Genomic DNA, 21826 nt, shown 5'->3' with positions numbered 1-21826 from the left:
ACAAACCAGAGTAGCTTTCACATATTGTTGGAAACTCAGGCACCACTAAGTGCTACACATCACCCTATCTCCTCTCCTGCCTCCCAAACTTTTTTAAACAATTCAGTAACAACCGTATTCTCAAGCAAAGCAAGTTCATCTGGCCTATTTCTGTTTGTCTTGTGCTGGTATTACATTGCCTATGTTTCTAGGGGTTTTTTTGGTTTTTTGATATTTTTTTTTTAAAAATCCATGTATAAACATTATAAAATAATTCTTTCATTAGCTGTCCAGAGACATCACTATGAATGTTTTGGTAGAAGCATAATTAGCTGCCTTGAATAGTTTTCTTTCAATTGTTTTTTGGTTTTTTTTTACATGCTATATATTTTTATTTAATATCCAGCACCAGGTATTCAGGTAGTACTGGTTTGTCAGCTGCAAATATAAAGTATATATGTGTATATATATATACACACACACATAAAATAGCATCCTGTGAAATAACAATATCACCAAATGTCAGGCACAATTGTTTGCATACACGAGAGCATAATTCAGAATTATGTATGAAAAAAGTTGCTATTTTTGTATCATAGACTTTGTTTAATCAATTGAATAGCTACATTCAGCTGTCTGATATGTGGACAATCATCTTTATAGATAACTATGGGAAGGTTACTATATTCATTAAGGTGCTGCTTCAATTAAAATCTCATGAACAAGTCAATGACACAGGTCCTGAAACTGCCTCAAGGTAAATGAATGTATTACTGGGAATGACTGTTTTTCTTTCTTGGGTGCCCTTCACTGTTGTCACCACAAACTTGAGAGGACTCATTGAATCTAAATTACTTCCTTGCAAGGGCTGAGCCGAGGAAAGTGTTCATAATTAAGATAGTGAGCTGACTGACCATTCCTTATGTTCCAAGACACATTATGATACCCTTCTGTCTGCTGCATACCACTTCAAATCACGCTTATCCAGCTTCACCGGGAAAATCTGTAGAGTGTAGTGGTACTTGCCCTATGTAAGTACCATCAGAATCTGACCCTCTGTTGTGAATTGCTCTCCATGAACTACTTTTATTTCCTCTAGGCCAAATTTACACTTAATCGATGTAATGAACTATTCTGGGATGTAGGAAGGGAGGCATTCATTTAAACCAATTTGCCTTGCAGCTTATGAGCTTGATCTGTGTGTTCTGTCGTAGAGAACACCAAGTTGCACGTACAGTATTTAAAGAGCAGCTCTAACGCACACTGGGCTACAAGTGAATGATGATGGTGTAAGCACATAGGTGTAACTACAGGGATTCCTGTGCTCCATTCAGATCTTAGCCTGCACTCATTTCAGGGCATTCATGATTTTTCTAACGCATTTGAAAACCAGCTACTAAACAAAACAAAATGTGCACTTTCTTTCAAGGCATTTAGGAGCCCTCCGAAAGCCCTTAGGTACCAAATTTGCACACACACGCGCGCGCGCACACACACTCTCTCTCACTGAATACACAAAAAGACAAATCCTTCAGCACATTCAGAAAAAAATGACACTATAATATGCATCAATAAAAGGCCTATTAACTTACAGTGACTGCTTCACATGTTTAGGCTTGCACAGTTTTCAAGGAATCTTCTCAAACATAGGTAGCATCTAGCTTTAAACTTTTAAACTGTGTGTATCCTCAAATATGTACATGAAATGTTATAGACATCATTATGTACATTCACTAAAGAATTGAATCCTTGACTTAGAGCACAAACTCATCCTATGCCTTGCTGCCTTCACAATTACTATGTAACTCAATCTCACTGCACACAGACTCTGCTTGTGTAACAGGGAGCGTAATTAGACATAGGCACTCCTGTACGGCATTAGTTGCACTATTTCCTATATTTAGTTACTACAGGATATTCCAATCAACATAATCTAACATAAAGGTTTCAACTATAGCAGTAAAAGAAGCCTCCCTGAACCCTTCTCTAGCACTGTGGCCAGCTGCTGTGGAGCAGCCTACGCACGTGCTATGAAACGTCCTTACTGGCAAGGTGGTCACTTCCAACCAGCTATTGGAATAGTCCCTGGTCCATGCTAACTCCCAAACAGCACTTGTAAACCAGAAGTGCAGATAGCACAGGCAAAGTTTATCATTAGACTAATAAAATATCCCTGGCATATGTAATAATCACATTCCAGTACCCAGCAAAGTTCCCTGACACATTTAATTTTCTAGCATAGTGGCAGTCAAACAGCAGCACCGACTCCTACTTTGAATACACGTAGTATGGATTTCTTCAGTCTCTCTCCTTCATGTCTTGCTGAAACTCTTGATGTTAGCGGATCTTTTGTATATTTACAGTTGGCCTGAAGAATCTGACTAATCCTTATGAAAAACAGTTACACACATGCATGGAGAAAGCCAGATTTATCTTCCTGCACATGCGGTCCCAGAGTCTTCACCATGTCTGAGGCTCATTGCCCAGCTCTGGTGTCACAGGTGAGCTGGCTCTTAACAGTGATTCCTGAGCATGCCCCAACGAGAGCCAAAGCAAGCCAAGGCAACGCAAAGCCTGCTGCTCTGGCTGTGATGCCAGCCCTCCCATACACAGCTAGGCCACACTCTACTGAGTGGGATGGGACCATCCCACCCTGCTGTGCCAGTCTTGCACTGGCATCCTCACCCCTTGATTTGTAGCACAACAAAGTAAAGGACAGGGGGAGGTTTTTTATATAATAGTGCTGGATCATGTATGTGTGTGAAGACTTTTGGGGGTTTTTTTAAGACCTGATGATTTTTGTAATCATCTGGTCTGATTTAAGAGTAATTATCTATGTTGCTACTGTTTGCCATGTTGCCCTTGATTTATACACTGCCAAGCAACAGAACAGTTTAGCTTTATAGGATCAGACAAGATAGGATACACGCAATGCAATTTGGCTAGAGGGTATGGTAAGGGGACCTGAAAGTTTGGTCGGTATGATCTTGAGAGAGAGTTATCTGCTGATGTAAGCCAGCAAGGCAAAACAGTATTATTCTCAGACAGGGGTTCCTTTCTACTGTAAGAAGAAGAGAGGCAGGAATCTACCTAAACTACCAAGGCAGTCACTAGCAGTGCAGTTTCGCTATGGCACACTAAGATGCCAATCAACTTTCCATTTACCCCCCCAAAAAGTCATCCAGAATCTCTACCAAACAGCTTCAAAGTGTCAAGAAAGTAAAGGATTAAGCAAGCTCAGAATTTGAGGTGGATATCAACAAAGGCTACCACTCATGAAGATACCAATACGCATGGGTGGTGTGGCGTATTAATTTATAGTAAAATGAATGTTCAGTTTAGATTAGGACTTACCCAACTTACATGCAAAATTAAATAAAAACACTGCAAATTTTAAATCAAGTTAGCCTGACAATCCTTGCTGGCTGTCCATAGCAATGAAATGTCTTCCATTTAGGATAAGCAAGCAATTTAGGCAAGCGCTTGACAAACACTCAAATGGAAAGTGCAGGTGACTGTTGTCATTGGAGTGTTTAGATAGGTGGCACTGTAGACGAAATGAAGCATGAGCTAGGTAGTACACTGCTGGGTTTCTCATACCATTATATATGCTGACTTTTATTTATATTGTATTCTGCATATTCTCCTCTTCTTTGCTGTTTATATAAAAAGACTGCAAGGAATGAGATGAAGCTGATGCAGTTGTCAGCTGGCTCCGGTTCTCCTCTTCCATCGGTGCAGCACTCCTGGCTGCTGGGGCATGCAGTCGGTGAGCGTCCAGCATCTCCAGCAAGAGATCATAAAGTGGAACCACATTTTTACACTTCATATTGTACAGATGCTCCATTCCTTTGTTGCTGTGGGTTGTAATGAAACAACGGTTACTTGTTTCGGCTCATATAAGTTCCACCTTGTACAAAACAACTAACTTAACAGTGCAGTTGCTGTACGCTCCTGCTACAGTTAGCAGAAGGAGGCACCTTCAAAGAAAGAACATCTCCAACTGCCCGTGAGCAAGCTGCCTTCTAAAGGTGGCTCTTTTGCTCTCCTTTGCCTAAAAGGTAGCCTAGAGCACATGGACTCCTAATTTAGGCACCATGACCAAGTGGGTGGGATGAATCTTGGCTTTCCCATAATAAAACCTAAAATATCAGATTTTTTTTCTAGAAAATGACCTCAGCCAATTTGTTAGCAAATGCTTACTTGTAATAGTATCCATTCACAAAACTATGGAAACAATAATTAACTTCACTGTGCATCTGGAACTTCCTTAATTGTACAAATTCTTCTTAAAGGGAAAAAAAAAAAAAAGATGATTAACGTGAAGACAAAGAAACTCCACAAAAAGACACAAGTAAAAAAACCACATACACACACCACTTGACTTTTTCCTGAAGACCTGTATATCAGCCCAGGAGGTAAAATCTGCATGTTCCAGCTTTAGTAGCTATGATGCGGTGCTTACTCTAATTTTGAATTTATTAACTGAAATAATGAAAATTAAAATCTGTGTAACAACATCTCTTGTGTCTTCATAAAAATAAAATCTATACTGTATCTTTGTATAGACTTGTCATGTCGTTAACACTCCAGCCACTGAGCAGCTACCTTAAGAGGTAATTCCATTTGGGAGAATCATTGCTGCGAATACTAACAGAGTGCCTCAGACACCTCACCTCTAATTAGCAAAAAGCACAGTCCTGTAGATTGAGATTCAGTAGATCTGCATTTATCCTCACCCATAAAATACACATAATGATCCTAATCTCTTTTCTAAAGTGATTTGCAATCAAGCCACTTGTGAAAAAAGGCTACATAAAAGTGATAGTTTCATTAAATGTTATCTTACAGGAGGCTAAAGTTTGCAGAACTAGGCTACTGCTATGTTTGTTTTCTATTTGGTACTTTTCAAACACAATACAAGATGCACATAACATTAGAAGTAGATACTGCTTGCAGCACTATCAAAACAAGCAAAGGAAAAGAAAACTAGAAGAAACAAATGGGGAAAACATTTACTCTTTTCACATCATAATCCAACGTACTGTTTTGCACACATGTTCCATACATCTTTATGGAAAGTAGACTTTTTTTTTTTTCCCCCCTAACAGCTTTACACACAGTTTGCACTCCCACCTGTGAAGGACAAGTGTGTGTGTGCATTTGTGAAACCTCCCTTGCATGAGACCCGTGCAGGAGGGCTGACTGCGTGCTTGCTCTCACCTCATGTGTCTGATGTGAGAGAGGATGAGGAGGAGCTGAGCCAGTCGTCTGTGTTGTTGCTGCAGAGAAAGACCCGACTTAGCCATTAAGTGTATCAGAGTGTCTGTGATTTTGTCCAGAACACGGTGAATATAGTCTCTCTCTTCCAGAGATTTCAAGGTGCTGGAAAGAAAAGTGTACACACCTGGAGTAGGAAGGAGAAAGAAAACAAACAAACCATAGACAAAAATTACTTTGATGGAGTCAGACTTGCCCAAGGTATGCCTTGTGGCTGGCCTCTTCGGCTGTGTTAAACCATGGGACCTGACTGTGTGTGAACCCTCCTGCTTGCCGGCCAGATCACTGGTTTGAATGACCCTGGAGCTTGGATTTGGTCGTTGTGGGCAAAGCTGGAGGAGGAAGACGATGCCTCTTCCCTGCCCGGGTCCATCCAAGGTCTGGGCCAGGTGGCGGGCAACACCTGCAGCCTGCAGCTAGACCCACCTGCGGGCTGCACTCTTCTCTCAGTCACTCGGTTCTGAAACCCTGGGGAGATGCTGTTGCCCCTTGAGAGCTCTGCAATGCTTACTGACCAGCCCCGGCCTTCGGCAGTTCTTGCCATTTTCTCTGCTGTTTAATGTTTGATTTTTGGTGATTTGCTAGTCAATCTAGAACTGAATAATATGTTACCACAAAACATGTAAACAAAATCAGGGTTTGTTTACACCTACTTGCCTCAACAAAACCCTCCCAACCAAGCAAGAGCCTTGAAAGGTATGCTCCTTCACCTGCAAACCCAACTCTAGTTTAAAAACGATGTCCAAAGCAACCGGTGTAAATTTAGCCATCTTACATTGCTTACTGCTGAAAGTGAGCAGCCTGAAGATTTGGTCCAGAAGGAAATTTTTCCAGAGATCAAAACACCTTCAGATTCCCCCTCTAACAGCCCCTCTACATGTCCTATATAACACTCTAATCCAGGCATAAGAGCTTTTGCCAGTAGTAATTCTTGGGTGCCTGAAGCACATCAGCTTTCTAAATGGTAAATTCCAAACTATTTTGCACGTTTTTATCTTGAATTTGTTCTGGACAACAACACACAGCCAATATGAATCAGATCACAACAACACTGTGCTGCCAAAAGGCAGCTGTTGCATTCGGCACCAGTTTTTTAATCTTCTGGTTTGAGCCAATAACTCTAAACAGGTCATATTACTATAATCCAGACCTGGGGCAGCAAAAGCTTAAGAAGTATGTACGGTAATACAATCAAACTGGCTTGATCATGGTGTGTTCATTGCCCTGCGTCTATAATGTACTTGATAAATCCTGTGCTTCAGCCCTTCTGCATCAGCTCACAGAGCCAAGAAGAAATTTTGATTTTGTCCTTGGAAAAAATTGGTTTCTGGAATTACTTTTCATTTTGTGTTTCTTTAAAGCGTCATATATAGCAATGCAGTTAGTGATATTAAGAAGAAAAGACGCACACACACTAACATGCACACATACACAGACATATATACTCTAGTTTGTTTGTATTGTTTGTATCCTGGGGGCTATACCATCTGATTTGAAGATAAGAATATTTTGCCATGCATCTGAGCACTCAGGGAAATTGAGATTTTTTTACAACCTTCTTGGCATACCTCACCTCCTCACATCATCTTGGTACTTCATGGACCTGACATCTAGAACTACTGTAACCTGCAAGTAGGTTTTATGACTTTGGGTCTTCTGTACTAAAAAGAAATATAAATTTGCATTTGTGAATGTCAGTGTGAGTGTCTCTGAGAGAGAGAGAGAGAGACTGAGAGAGAGAGTGCTTTAAAAACCCAAAAGGATAACTCAAACACAGCACAACTTCTGAGAACTGTCAGTCAGAGCTCTTAATTTGGGTAACGAATATTGCTTCAAATTTGATACAGATAGATAGTACAACGGCCTCTTTTGTCACAAAGCTTTTTATGATTATTATTATTTTTACTGAGATGAATCCACCAAAGAGAAACAGCTCCTGGGGCTTTTCTCAGCTGGATGACTCTTAACCACTCTCACATACGCCTACTGACGATACCAGGCTTTATAGCTTAGCAGGTACCTGTAGGGGCAAGATTCTTAAATATTACTGACAAATCGTAGTCCATTAGAAGAAAACATTAGTCTCATAAACCCACAGTGCCTCCAGAGCAGCTTACTTCAGCCAGAGGATGCTATTGTGCCCTTGTAGCAATACCCCTTATTTTCGTAACTTTGAAACCAGCAAAAGAAAAAAATCTGTTAGGAGGAATTGTTTCTCACCTAGGTCTAGTCCAGAAGCTATTAAAAAGTATAAATCAAAAAAAGCACTCCTCCAAAAATCTAGAGACTTCAGGCAATTGCCAGTCAATAACTGCCAAGAAAAATGACATTTGGTTTTCCTTTCTGCCCCCCCGATGATTGCTCCTGCCCCAGGCCAATGACCAGAAATTTCCCCAAAAGAAATGCCAGCTATCCATCACACACATACAAACACAAGCAGACTTTTGGAACAAGAGTGCAGAAAATTGTTTTAGCAAAGTGAAATTTAACAGTCTCAAAGGTCTTTCCAAGCTCTGAAGCTGAAAGCAAGCCTGAACTGAATAACTACCAGGTTGTTTTCCAGATCTTTCTGTAGGTCAGTATTGTAAAACATAATAGAAGCAAGAACAGAGAAAGCACCACCCTGCAAACAAGTAAAGCCTATTGGTCCGTGCCCATAACACAAAGCTGTGCACAGAACCGGGTCCCTCGGCGACCGCAGTGCTACCGTGCCAGCTGTTGGCATATAGTGATATAATTTTAAATGTGTCGCTATATATAGTGATACTTTTTTGCGTATTACTGTAGAGGAGAATGCCCTGTACATCTTTTCTGTCACAATAAACCCCAGTTTAAAATATCTTTACATTTAGAGTTCAGGCTCACAAAACAACACCCAAGGCTCTTCTTCCCCTTCCACTATGCCCCATTGCTCTGGATCTGTAGCAAGCCAGGCTGAGCTATGAGCAAATTCAGCTCTGTACCATGCACTCGTGTAATCATCCAGCTCCCAAAATAAAGAAATAAATAAAAAGCACAATTTAACAGGAGCTGAAAAAATCAAGAGAAAATAATAACTAACAGTCAGGAGGTCTACAGGATGCATAAAATCAGCTAAATCTTTCCATCTCTATGGACTAACCAGCTAACTAATTAGGTAAATCAGCTGCTAAGGCAGACGTGACCTACATCTTCATCTCCAAAATGAAAGCCTGTTGCTTTGCCATATAACACCACTCCTCTTTTCAGATACACTCAAAAGTAAAACATCTGGCATCATGTTGCCCTTTGTTGTTTCTAATACTTATTTTCCCGTGTTAAGAAGCAGCCCTTTATTATTGACCTGAATGTGTTTTTCGAAAATACAATTTTGCTTTTTAGTCAAAAGATTTATTGCTGCAGCTTTAGAGGGGCACCTTCTGGTTTGTTATTTAGCTGGAGACAATACTGTTCTTGTTGTTACAGACATGCTGTTGCCTTGATATCTCAGAAGAAATTTGGAATTAGCGTAAACGTATATTTTGCTTTATAAAAAAAACCTTCCATCTTTTTCACATGCACTGAGTGAAACTAAAAAACTTCTCTTGCATTTTGCCCAAGACTACATGGAAAAGGAGTGTAAAGGTGTTAAACACCCTTGAAAGATGTTGCAAAAAAAAGAGAAAATAAATGTCCAACAAAAGCAATTAACAGCACTACCTGATGTGAAGAGACTAACAGATGTCCAAGGATTTAATAAAGAAATGTTTGTGTACACTCAGTGAAATAAATCCACACAAAGCTTTAGAATGCAAATGCAGACTGCTTTTAAATACAAAATGTAGCACAATTAGTCCAATTTGTTTAATTAGTCCACTCGTTTAAATCATTTTGAGATCAGCTGGTTTAATCGTAAGTATATATAATACAGATAGCATAAGGGCCAAAAATTCATTCTGTGTTTATCTGCTGTTTCTTTAGTAGAAGATTTGTGTATATTTACATGTGCAATCATAGAAAAAAAATCAGGTTAAGGGAGGCTTGGAGGTCATCTAATTCAACCTCCTGCTCAAGTAGTGGTAACTTCAGGGTTAGGTCAAGCTGCCCAGAGCTTTGTCCAGCTGAGTTTTGAGTATCTCTGAGGATGGAGATCTTACCATCTTTCTGGCCAACCTGTTCCAGTGCTTAACCTCTCACTGGGAAGATTTTTCATTCTCTTCATCTAGTCAGGATCTCCCTTGCTGTGGTTTGTCTCCATTGCAGCTTGTCCTTTCCTCTTGCACCTCTGAGAAGAGTCTGGCCCTGCCTTCTCCATAACCTGTTCATCAGCTATCTGAGGACCGCAGTTAGACCCTCCTTTAGCCTTCCTTTTCCAGGATGAACAAGCCCAGCACTCTCAGCCTCTCCTCACACATCATGTACGCCGTGTGCTTCAGAGCGAATAATATTTCATGTGTGTCCAACACTTTACCTAAGGAGGCTGGCTATATTCCGTGAAGAAAAGCATCTTCAGAAGACATTTTAGAGTATCTATGCCAAACAACACACAACTATTGCACATACCCCAAATTATGCTACTTATCTCTGTAGTGCAGTCTAGCCTCCTAATTTGGGCATCTAAAGGGTCTGACAGTCAGAAACTCATGTCCACATTCCCGCCATCTGGTAGTTAACTCCTCAGACAGTTATAAAATTAGTTGGTTATAGGAATGCAAAAACTGAAATGTAAAATTAATTACCTTTATGCATAAAGGCAATTACAAGCAATACAGACATACATTCTGTGGCCATATATATATACACATTCAGTTTACAGTGTACTCAGATACACTGCCATAAGCGCTGTAGGGAAGCCAGAGTAATACATGATGCCCTGCATAACAGTGGTAGAAATTGCTTTCATCATGAACCTGTAACAGCTCAACCCGAACCATGCCCTCTGATCTATCACCGTCAAAACTCTTGTAAAAATGCCAGACTTCTGAGCAGCTCTAAACTTTCATTTAATGTAAAAAAAAACCCACACCCAAAATCAGATCACTCGTCAGATCATCAGATCAACTCTGACCTTCTACCACACAGAGCACCACTGATTCAAACCTGCTGAATATGACCCTTGAAGGAATGAAGATCTAATATCTCCTAGCCTCACTCAGTGGTCCCATCTTTCTTACATGCAGAAGGAAGCTTGCCTCTGATTATCACTGACTTCACTTGCTATATTTTTTTTTTACAATTTTTCCTTAGGGGAATCTTGAAACAAAAAATCCCATTAACAAAGTGAGACGTGCTTATGAAGGATAGCTGGTGATGTCTGGCAGAGCTTTGTCCAAATAACAAATTTAGTTTTCTGGATCAATATTAAATACAGCGGTAGCACAAAAACTCTCAACAGCATGGCTTGAAGTCTTCACGTTCAAGACATGAACATCTAATGTGTTTTATTCAAACTCCTGATTCTATTTTTTTTCCTAATTCTAATTCAATATTTCTATAAATCAATTACATATTCTAGATTTATTTAAGAGGATAATTACATTTGAACATATTAGCTAAAAATCTGGAGGAGCATCACTTTTCAGGAAGAACATTTAACTCTAGGAAATATTCTGTTGTAATTATCAGGACAATAAAAGGAAAATAAAATGTCAAACAGTAATTACAGTTGTCACACCCTGGCATCCAAGATAAAAACAATAACCCTTCATTCCTAAAATGCCCGGTGCTTGCCTCAGATGCCATTTTTTGGTAATTGGTGACAATCACAACAAAACCTGAACCACATTAATATCTCATAGAACATACATAAATGAAATATTTTATATTTGATTGTATAAATATATAATTTTGCTTGAAATTTTTTTTTTTTAGTAAATCAGGTCCAAGTTTCTGTAAAGGAAGAAGTGCTTGATCAAGAAAGCAAAGTCTGCTGTGTTTAAAGTTAGCCTTTGTGGGAATTACCTGAATGTGTATTTCATGCAACTTGGGCAAGTGATCTGTTAGACCACTGGATAAAATGACATACAGCCCTCCACATGTGTTTTGTCTAAAGGTTGATACCATCTATGAGTTCAAACCCAACAGGAAAATGGGAGAACAAGTGGGTAAACCCTCAGGGTTGGGAAACTCTGGCATCTTCAGTCATTAGGTAACATCTTAGCAGAGAATTGAGTCTAAAATTTTGACTTTGGTGCCTACATTATTATTTTAGACCTCTACCATTTCTGTGAGAACATCATGGGCCTCATTTCTGCATTTAAAAATAAATTGTCTGGAGCTTTTTCTCATTTCAAACAGAAAAGGATCCTCTGCTGTGCAACAGAAATTTTCTGTCACATACCTCAACTTGAATTTGCCTATTTCAATCATCTCAGGCAGAATTCAAGTCAGCTAACCTTACATATTTATATTTATATCTATACCTACACTTGTTATCTAGTCACCTATTTTTGAAGTGTACTTCAGAATGAGATTTACAGCCCAAAAATACTTATCAACTATAAAGGAAGTGGAAGGTGATGACATCAGTTTTAGATGCCTGTATTTTAAAATAAACTAAACCATGATAAACTCAGCCATATTTTTGCCATTATTTCCCTTTATTTTGCCATCACCAAAAAAGAAAGGTGTAGATTTACAACTAAGCATTGCCTTTGGATGCCCTAAGTGTGGCTTCAGCTACTTCAGTATCTTGTAATCAGAGCTTTAAGACCTGCCAGCACCTAGTTCAAAACACTGCTCTGATCGCCTTTCACATCAGCTGTACGCAGTGTATCAACTATTTACTGCATTAATTTGCTGGGTCCCATCTACACCACTGAACAAGTTTGCCTACTTCCATCCCTGCCTGGTGGTTCTGCCTGCATCTGTGTTGACAGCCCCCTTTCGATTGCTGCTGTCTCAAAAGGAAATCATTAGCGACAACAAGCAGCACTCAACCACATGCAGAAGCAACCACAATTACCCGAGTGACAGCAAAGCACACCACTTACCAGAATTGAGCAGGATGATGGACTTAAGGCACACAAATTCCTCCCCTTGAAGGTTCATCATGCGAAACCGAGCAGCAGTAGCCAGCAGCATGTCAAAGATTTCCACCATGCCCTCTACGCATTTCCCTTGATTCCTGTGTGAATACCAGCAAGGGGAAGATATTCACAGCTCTAACCTGGTGACAGCATGAGCTTTTCATCCCCCTGGATCATTCCCCTCCAATTTGATTTCATCAGTTCACTAGCTAGCACGTGACTTCCTACTCTATGCTCATTTGGTGCATGTGTGATTACAAAAGCACATTTCTCAGTATCCCACAAGAAATGAATAAATAACTAAATTTTATATTCCCCCAAAAAATGTAAATTACATAAACTCATCACCAAGGCACTACTGTGGTGGAACATATGAGATTGACTCAACCAAACCTTTACGTTGAGGAAAAGATTGGTTTAAAACTACATTTTGATTTCTTTTTTTGTGTGTGTTCTGTTTGTCTTACTTTGTTTCCTCTTTCTTTTTTTCTTTCTTTAACTGAAATAGTCCCAATTCTTCGCATTTCTCTCTCCCTAACGTTTTGTACTTGTTTCTAACTGGCCTTGCAATCTGTAATGTTCCAACATGCTTCTCCCATTTTTCTTATATCAGCATAATGCCTCCTTAAAGAATAAGCTTATTCATGAGCTCAAGAAGGACTTATGAGGCCAAAATCTTGTCTGTATGACTGAGTCTGATTAAAACTATCACTTCACTCCACAGTTCATATAACTTTTTACATTACAGCATTAAACAAAGCTAAAGTTTGGGAAATCTCAAAGTGTTCATTAGTAATGGCAATTAACCACCTCCCTCTGCTTGCAATACTAGGTATTCTCGCTCACTAATTTTCATCTTGCACACCCAACCTGCAGGTCAAGAATTAACGCAGATTGTAATTATTTTTTATGAAAATTTAGTCTGCAGATTTTCTGGTCATGGAATTTTAGACCGTTTACATTGCTACCTTTTACCAAAAACTAGCTGCTTTTACTTTTATTAGGACTTCCTGAGTGACATTTTAACATGTAAGATTTAATGAGTGATCAGATCTGCTGTTTAAAAATATACTATTTTTTAGATACGCTTTTATGAACAAAATTTTGAAGATCATTGCTACAGGAAAACGCAAAAGAAATTTCAAATGATCAGATGGCTTTTCCACTCTAATTTGTAACATGAACACAGACTGAGCATCTCCTAATCTCATTGCAACAAAAACAACGCTGACTACAGCACAGATACACCTGCCTCAGTCCTCATACAGCCGTGCAGTTGAGACCCTGTAGCTAATGTCTAGACCCACACCAGACCCTCAGACAAAGCGGTCACCTTCCTTTTTGACTACAGCCTGAGAAAATTCTTTGCACTTCTCAATCATGACTAAACCTAAAACTGAGCCAAAGAAGGAGAGGGGATATCTGTGAGCACTTGTGCACCAATCGCCCTTCAAGTTCAAATCCCTATTCAGCTTAATTTGGTGCTTGAACTTATATCCACATCTCCCTTATCCCAGAGCAGTGCCTACGAGCTCAGTGACTATGGCATGTGACAGAAGCTATTTCATCTGGTTTCAGAGATATTTAAACAAAGCAGGACAATATCAAGAAAACAAAGTGAGAGATACTCCCTTAAAACAGCCAGTACAGTGTTAGTTAAAATACAGTAATATTTGAAAACTTGGGGTCCCAAGCAAGTTTTCCAATCACTGTTGCAACAGCACATGTTCTCTGACCTTTCTGTGAGAAAGAGATGATCCAGCCCTGGGACTGGAAACAGTAGAAAGGCATGTTTAATAAGGAGGATGGGTTGTTTCTTCTCACCTCGGATCCCTATGGGCTACCAGGCAGCTGCACACTGACCACTCCTGAGAAGTGCCTAATTCTCCCCACGCATTTCACTAGCACTTAGATCAGAACTGTGATTTCCATTGCATGGCAGGCACCCAGTAACAAGCTGCAATATTTGACAATGCAACTTTTATGGTCTTTTCTGGATCTTAACAATTTCGCTGAAGAAATGGTGGTTTAAACTATAGCAGCTTTTCAGATATGACCCACAACATCGATAATTTCACATATTAGGTTCCCACAGACTATGGTAACAAGTGCAGTGTAAAAGGTTGTGGACAAAAGTCGAAGTGTTAAAATAAACAGGCATGCAGACTCGATGCTGTGTTCCATGTAAAGTGTGTGATGCCTTTTGCACCCTCATTTACAATGCCCTGACCGATGAGCTGAACTGAAGGCCTGGTATATCTGAACATGGCTTTACTGAAATTCATTGTCTGTCTCTTTTGCCTGAAGATTGAATCTGAACACAGACAGGGAGTTTTCAATGATTTGATGACCAATCAGTTACACTGTTCAGTGCTGGATGCGGAGAGCTCATCAGCAATGTCCATCTTGCTGCCCTGATGAATCCTGCTTAGGCAGAAGAAAGCTGAAAAACTGAACTGGTTGGATTCAAGTATATTCCTCCTCTGTTTGGACATCAATAAAATAAACAAAGGCAAAGTAGTATTTAATAGCATCACTGTCAAATAAAAAACAAACAGAAATCAGGCACTCAAAACAAGACATGAGAATACAATTACTATTACCTAAAAATCTGTTTTGTGTGCTAAAATTTAAATCCTAAGGAAGTAAAACAAAAATGAATTTTTACAGTGGGACAAGTTCCACTGCTTCTGATACAATATTTTTGCCTATAACTAGAGAAAGATTACCTTTGCATATATAAAGTTAAGCACAGTTTCAGAGGACTAAAAGCCTTTAATAGTTTTACATTAGTTTAAATAATGCCTCAAAAAAGGTTAGTTTAAGAATTTAGAATTTCAGGATTATGCAGAAATGAAAAGTTTCAGTGGATCATATGGCAAATGACCCATATTAAAAAAACCCCACACATCTTAATGTCTGGCTAAGACATTTACTTGCTTCCTAAACCCCATCAAACTACTGCCAGCCAGTATTCAAAACAATTCAAAATATTACACAGTCTGAACAAATTGCAAAATTTGCATAGCCAAGACCACAATTTAAAAAGAAATAGTAAGTAAGTTATTTGTAAAATGAGACCTTTTAAAATGCCTTATGGCAACTCATAAGATGGAAAAGACATTTTGATAGCAAGTAAGAATTATTCCCAGGTACTTTTTACAAAAATAGTTCAATGGACTGTAGTTTACAAGATCAACATTCCAATCAAGATCCTCTTGCTGACAAATACAACCTCTGGACAAAAATCTCTAGTCCTGCAACACATAGTCCATGTACCTAAATCTCCATGTGTGTCTGTTTCCCACCAACTGCACTCATATGGTAGATGATAAATAAAAATGATGTAAATTTAAGAGATTCTAAATACTTTCTAATCTCATTTGCTTTGCTGTCTGCTGTGTGTGAAATACCAGGCTACTCCATAAGAAAAAGGAGATTATCTCTTTAGGTAGAGTTAAGTACTTTAGATGAAGTTAGATACCTAGCTTTAGGTATTCATGTGTGCAAGCAACAATTTAGAAATTTCTGCTTTATTTTCAGTTAGGCAGCAGATCCAGCTCCACAGAAATCAGTGGGAACTGCAGGAGCTTAGTATCTTTGAAATGCAGGCTTCTAATCAAATGTTTTTATTATCTCAGCTACAACATTGATTTTCTTTCTTTGTTAACCAACAAAACACTCTGAAATAGGAATTTCCAGTTCTCCTGAATTGCCTTCTAAATCTCTAACATAAGCTGATAGTATTATCACATCTTCACAGCTGTATGTCCAGCTGATAGGAAGGCCTATCTAGGAAGGCTAGATAACTTTCCTGGAGGACAAATTAAGCAATAGATTTGAAAATTATCCTTATCCCACCATCATGCTGTTGTCTTTGTGTACTCTCAGCCTACTGAAAACAAAACAATAAAAACTTGTTTACTGCAAAACGTCAGAGTGTATTTTCAGAAGAATCCTTAACACTTGGCTATTGTGAAATGTTTAGGAAAGTTAAAGCATAAAAATACCATGTCCATCAACTTTAGTACATGTGCAGAATCACAGCATCATCCAGGCTCGAAGGCAATTCAGGATGTCTTTAGTTCAACCTCCCACTCAAAGCAGGGTCGGCTCACTCAAGGCTTTATGCAAGTCTAGTCTTGAAAACCTCCAAGGATGGAGACTGCACAACCTCCCTCAGCTTAATTATTTTCATCATCATGGTTTTTTCCTCCCCTATATCCAGTCAGAACCTCCTCTGCTTCAATTTATGACTCCTGTTTCTCTAATTACTTAGAGAATTAGTAATTACTCTGAAGAGTAATTGCAATCTTTGAAGCCAAATGGGGTTCATTTCAGGGTGCTGAAATATTTGATCAATGTATTCATTAGGCTACTATCTATCACTTAGAAAAAATCATGGAGATTGAAAGAGGTCCGTGACAAACAGTAGAAGGCTAACTCAACTTTGACAAAATCAAGGAGGATCCAGGAAACTGGATTGTGCTTGACCAACCTGATTGACTCTATGATGAAACAATTAGTTAAATGAACAAAGGGAAGGTGGTGGGTGCAATATAATTCAACTGTAGTAAGGCTTTTGGTTTACAGCATTCTTATCTGTAAGCCAGGGAAGTACAGGCTGAGCAGACAGACAGATACACAGGTGGAAAATAGGCTGGATCACCAGACTCAAAGGGTAACAGTAATGGCTCAACACCTAGTTTATGGTAGATAATAAGTACTCCAGAGGCTGACTCTGGAGCCAATGCTGTTTAACATATTTATCAATAATCTGGATGATGCTAAAAAGTTCATCTTCAAATTTGTGGATGATACTAAATTGGGGCTGGAGGGAGATTGATACACTACGTAGCACAACCTCAGTGCTAGAAGGACCCTGGAGGAGTGAACCACCAGAAACTTCACAAAGTTCAACAAGGAAAGGTACAAAATTCTGCACCCAGGGCCAAATAAACCCCTGCATCAGTACAGGTTGGAAAAACACTGGGCTGAGCAGCAGCCCTCCTGGAAAATGGAAACCAAATAAAATATAGGCCAACAGTATCCCCTCTTTGTGGATAAGGCAAATTGCATGCAAATTTTGTTAGAAAGAATGTGGCCAGAAGAACAAGAGAAATTATTTTACCCCCACCTCTACGTGGTCCTGCTGAGGCTGTGACTTGTCCAGTTTCAGGCCCCTCAGCTCAAGAAGAATGTTGGATGTCTCCTCCTGTTGTGGAGATGATCAGAGGCATGCAGCACATGGCCTACAAGGAGGGGTTGAGTGACTGGATCTGTTCAGTCTGGTGAGAAGGAAGCAAAGTATGTAGGGGAGGGGACAGACAAAACTGCAGTCTACAACTGCTTGAAGGGGCATTACAAAGAGGGTATAACCAAGGTCTTCTCAGGAGCAGTGAATGTTAAATCAAAAGGCAACTAGCTGCTGTAAGTTACAGCTTGGAAGGTTCGGGCTGGATTGTAGGAGTGTGGTGCAACCCTGAAACAGGTACCCAGAGAGGCGGTGTGTTCTCCATCCTCAGAGACTTTCAAGAAAGCTAGACAAAGTCACAGCTGGCCTAAGCTGGTGTTGGCAATAGTCTTGCTTCAAGAAGCAGATTGGACAAAATGATCTGCAACCAAAATTTTTGTTTCTAAAGTAAATTGTTGGAGAAGTTCCTGAAAGAGTTTAGTTTCAGAGGGTACAATTAGAAGGAAAGATTTATTACTGGTGTGGACATTTTTAACCAAGAATCCAAACATGCTGTCAGCACCTGGGTAAAGAATAAAAGCAATCCTTAAATCATACAAATAAGGTTTGATGTACTAATGCAGTGGTAAAAAAAACCCATCACCATATTACAGTCCTTTGGCTTCAGTTTTTGCATAAATCTGGCACAGAATATAAATTAGAGAAAGCAAAATAAAATTTAAAAGTTAACCCAACTTTCTCATACTTCAAAATCTCTTCATCAGTTTAAGCTTGGATTGTATTTTGGAGAAAGGTTTTGAAGGAGTACAATCCTTTCTATTCATTATAGTCTATTCATCTCAATGCATATCTTCTCAGCATTTTTTCCTCCTTATGTCTCATTCCCCTACTTCTATTATATTTGGTTAGGATTTATTTCTAATTTGTTAACTTATTCAGTCATGGCATAGACAAGGAAGAATGTCTATCTGTCTAGGGGCAAGGACACAAATTCAGAGGGAGGAAACCTAAAGTGAGAGCATGTACATTTTTCAGAAAGTTACCTTCAAGCATTAATTTTTCTCCTTTTTTTGAGGAGAGGGTTAGTTCACTAAAATCTTTTTCAGTTGATTTACAACAATGTTGCAGTAATTATTTCTTGTTGTTTAAACAAATACAGTATTTTTGGCTACTTACTCAAAAATATGTGCCATTAGTGTTAATGCATGAATCACAGTCTGAGAATCACTCACAGCTGGGCAATTGGAGAAGTACTGGACTGGAATTAGCATAATTCAACACGGAATCAAGTTTTTTTCCCTTCAAGAGTTTCTTGAAACAAACATTTGCCAAATAAGAAATAAAACTGAAATATCAGTTCCAAACATAATTTTGAGGGAGGAAAAGAGGCAGGAAGGAGCAGAAGGGACCCTTAAGAGCAAGGCTCTCTTTTCCTCCACTGAGCTGGGTGGTTATGTTTATACATTTTCACATAACCCGCCCTTTGAGTTATTCCTGTTGGCATCATCACTTCCTCAAAACAGGTTGAAAAAAGCGGTTGCCCACACACAGCAGCAGTTTTCACCTAGCACAGCTCTCTCTTCTATAGCAACAAAGCAACAATTGGGATTGAGCCTGAGGCTCAAATAGGCAATTCCTACCTCTTCCAGTACTGACAAAATTACCAGCCCACCATCCTCCGAGGTTTGCTAATCTTTTCTGATGTCTCTTTTGGTTGCTCCTTGAGCTAGCTCTGAACCAAGAGTGGTGGCTAATTCACACACCAGATGAGAGATGTTAAAATAGAGCCAAATAAGAAAGGAAACTCAGGAAGACTGAGGATAGATAAAAGACAGAGCAGAACCATTATATCCTGTGCTGTTTCTGAAGCACTAAAGAATTGTCAAAATATTTTAACTTTTTTTTAATGTTCTATCCATTAGAATATTATTGCAGGCTTTATGCATAGGTGGTACCTGTCTTCAAGACAAGAGACTATTTTTATATACATTAATGTGTTCTGTAGACATTAGCTCTATTAATAGACATTGATAAACACTTTCTACTCCTATGTAAAGTAATGCACTAAAACAGCTTAAGGAAGCAGGGTGTCAGGAAAGCTCCATCTCCAAGGTTTTAAGACCAAATCAAGAACATCCATTGGGATGCCTTAAATACTGCCAGATAGGCATTGGAGGGCTGCTTAACTAACTGAGGATTCCCTCCTACAATGCTATGATTGATCAATAATTAAAAGATGAGGAAATTGTTATCAGCAGTGAAATTTTACTTCAGACCATCCTGCGTTTAACCAGTAACTCTGGAGATTGTGGAAAAGGTTAGGGAAAAACTAAGCAGGAAAAAAATAAAATCTGAAAAAAATAAAATCTGAAAAAAATTAACCCCCAAAGCTCTAGAACAAAACAGTAATCTGCAAAGAACAGGAGGCAAGGAGAAAAGCAGAGACTACCACGAGTAAACTAAACCAAGTATCAAATGCAAGGCCTGCTGATGAAGAGAAATGCCTAGCTTACTGATTGTTCTGTGTCAGTACTCATGAGGTTAAATAGCATTTTGCTTTAAAAAATGGCTGTTTTGATCACAACAATTGGGCTTGTACCATCACACAAATCAACCAGTAAGTAGTAGGTGGGCATAAAGGTGAGAGCTTCAGAAAGAGAGAAATTAAAGATACAAGGCTTGTTCTGTAGTGGTTCTGTTGTGTTGTTTTCTGTGTGTTTTTTTCTTTAAATTGACTTGTTCATGAGCCTTTATTACTAAAGGTGGTAGCAAAGTAATTCAGTGGTAGCAACATCTTTTACTCATCCCATTTCTCCTTGAACGCTGGCTTTCAAGTGACATACCCTGAAGAACTTTATGGACTACAGTCAATGGGTGGTGTTACATCCTGCTGTTCCTGGAGTGTACTATTAAGAGCCTTTTGTTTCTTTTTTGATATAAGCTTCTCAGAACAGAGGTTTGGATTGCTGGCTAAAATGTATTCAAAAGTTTTAAAATAAGTCCAATATTTTAAAGTCATCATTGACAAATATTTGCAATAAATATGGAGTAGCACAATTATAAATTAAATAGAAACAAAAATCTAGTTTAAAGTGGTTTTCACCTACAGTTAGTCACAGAATAGCAGAATTGCTGAAGTTGGGAAGGCTGTCTGGAGATCATCTAGTTCAATGCCCCTGCTCAGAGCAGGGCCACCTACAGCAGGTTGCTCGGGATCATATCTTGTTGGGTTTTCAGTATCTCCAAGGATTGAGACTCCACAACCTCTTGTCATGTGACTGAGAAGAATCTTGCTCTGTCTTCTTTACTTCCCCCGCCATCAAGTATTTAAACACATTGATCAGATCCGAGTCTTCTCAGCCTCTCCTTGTATGAGAGATGCTCCAGTCCATCAATCATTTTTGTGGCCCTTCACTGGACTCACTCCAGTATGTACATGTCTCTCTCGTACTGGGGAGCTCAGAACTGGACACAGCACTCCAGATTTGCCTCAGCAGGGCTGAGCAGCGAGGATGGATCACCTGCCTCTTGCTGCTGGTAATGCTTTTCCTAATGCAGCCCAGGAGGCTATTGGCCGCCTTTGCCACGAGGGAGCATTGCTGGCTCAGAGAGCACCCACTTGTGCTGATTTCCCAGAAAATGTATGGAGCTTCGCCCATCATGCTGTCCTGTAGGCACTTCCATATTTATGTGCATACACAGACATAGCGGGGTTTCCTACTACTACATTTTGTTGATTACAATATCTCTCCTGTCCACATCACCCTTAATGCTTTTCTTGCCGGCCCAGTCTACCACCTTCCTCACTTGATTGTGGGTCATCATCTTCCTCCCCTGTCATTCCTGGTTTAAAGCTTCTTCACCAGGTGGGCCAGCCTGTGGAAATTATGCTTTTGCCCCACTTGATGAGGTTGATTCCATCTCTTCCTAGCCATCCTTGATCCTCAGAGCAGGTTCCATGATCATAAAAGCTGAATCCCCGTTGTTGATGCCGCCTATGCAACCAGTTGTTGACCTGCAGGATCTGTCCACTCTTCCTCAAGCCCTTTCTCCTCAGTCACCTCAGTGGATCGACCACCCGGGCTGCCGTGCCCTTAACCCTTGCCCTCAGAGCCATGTAGTCATGACTAAGTGTCTTTCCTGACTAGATCAACAGGATCATCTGCCTAGGCAGATAAAGTAAGAGTACACTATACATTTCAGCAGTGGTGAATCAGGTCTGAAACATATAGACAATTAACTACTAGGTAACTTAATTATTTTTTTCTTGTTAAAATATTATGTGAAATGGATCCACAAATATGTCAGATGATAGGAAAAATTTCTAAAATGCTGCTATAATAATTTTAAGAAAACTGATTATTTTTTTGTCACATTTGAGACATTT

The 21826-nt window shown here is 39.4% G+C and overlaps 1 protein-coding gene across 1 annotated transcript in view; it reads right to left on the bottom strand.

The window, feature by feature from the left end:
- Nucleotides 1-3496: 3496 nt before the first annotated feature.
- The window catches only part of ESR1 (estrogen receptor 1), a 112962-nt gene continuing 94632 nt past the window's right edge, over nt 3497-21826 (bottom strand). Inside the window, 4 exon segments of the mRNA XM_050893423.1 lie at nt 3497-3616; nt 3619-3836; nt 5203-5386; nt 12210-12343. Coding sequence (XP_050749380.1) covers nt 3582-3616; nt 3619-3836; nt 5203-5386; nt 12210-12343 — 571 coding nt within the window. The 3' untranslated portion in view covers nt 3497-3581.

The sequence above is a fragment of the Gymnogyps californianus genome, chromosome 3, assembly GCF_018139145.2.
Source record: "Gymnogyps californianus isolate 813 chromosome 3, ASM1813914v2, whole genome shotgun sequence".
NCBI lineage: Eukaryota > Metazoa > Chordata > Aves > Accipitriformes > Cathartidae > Gymnogyps > Gymnogyps californianus.
Note: the sequence above shows the minus strand (reverse complement) of the source record. Positions and strands in the feature narration are given on the sequence as shown.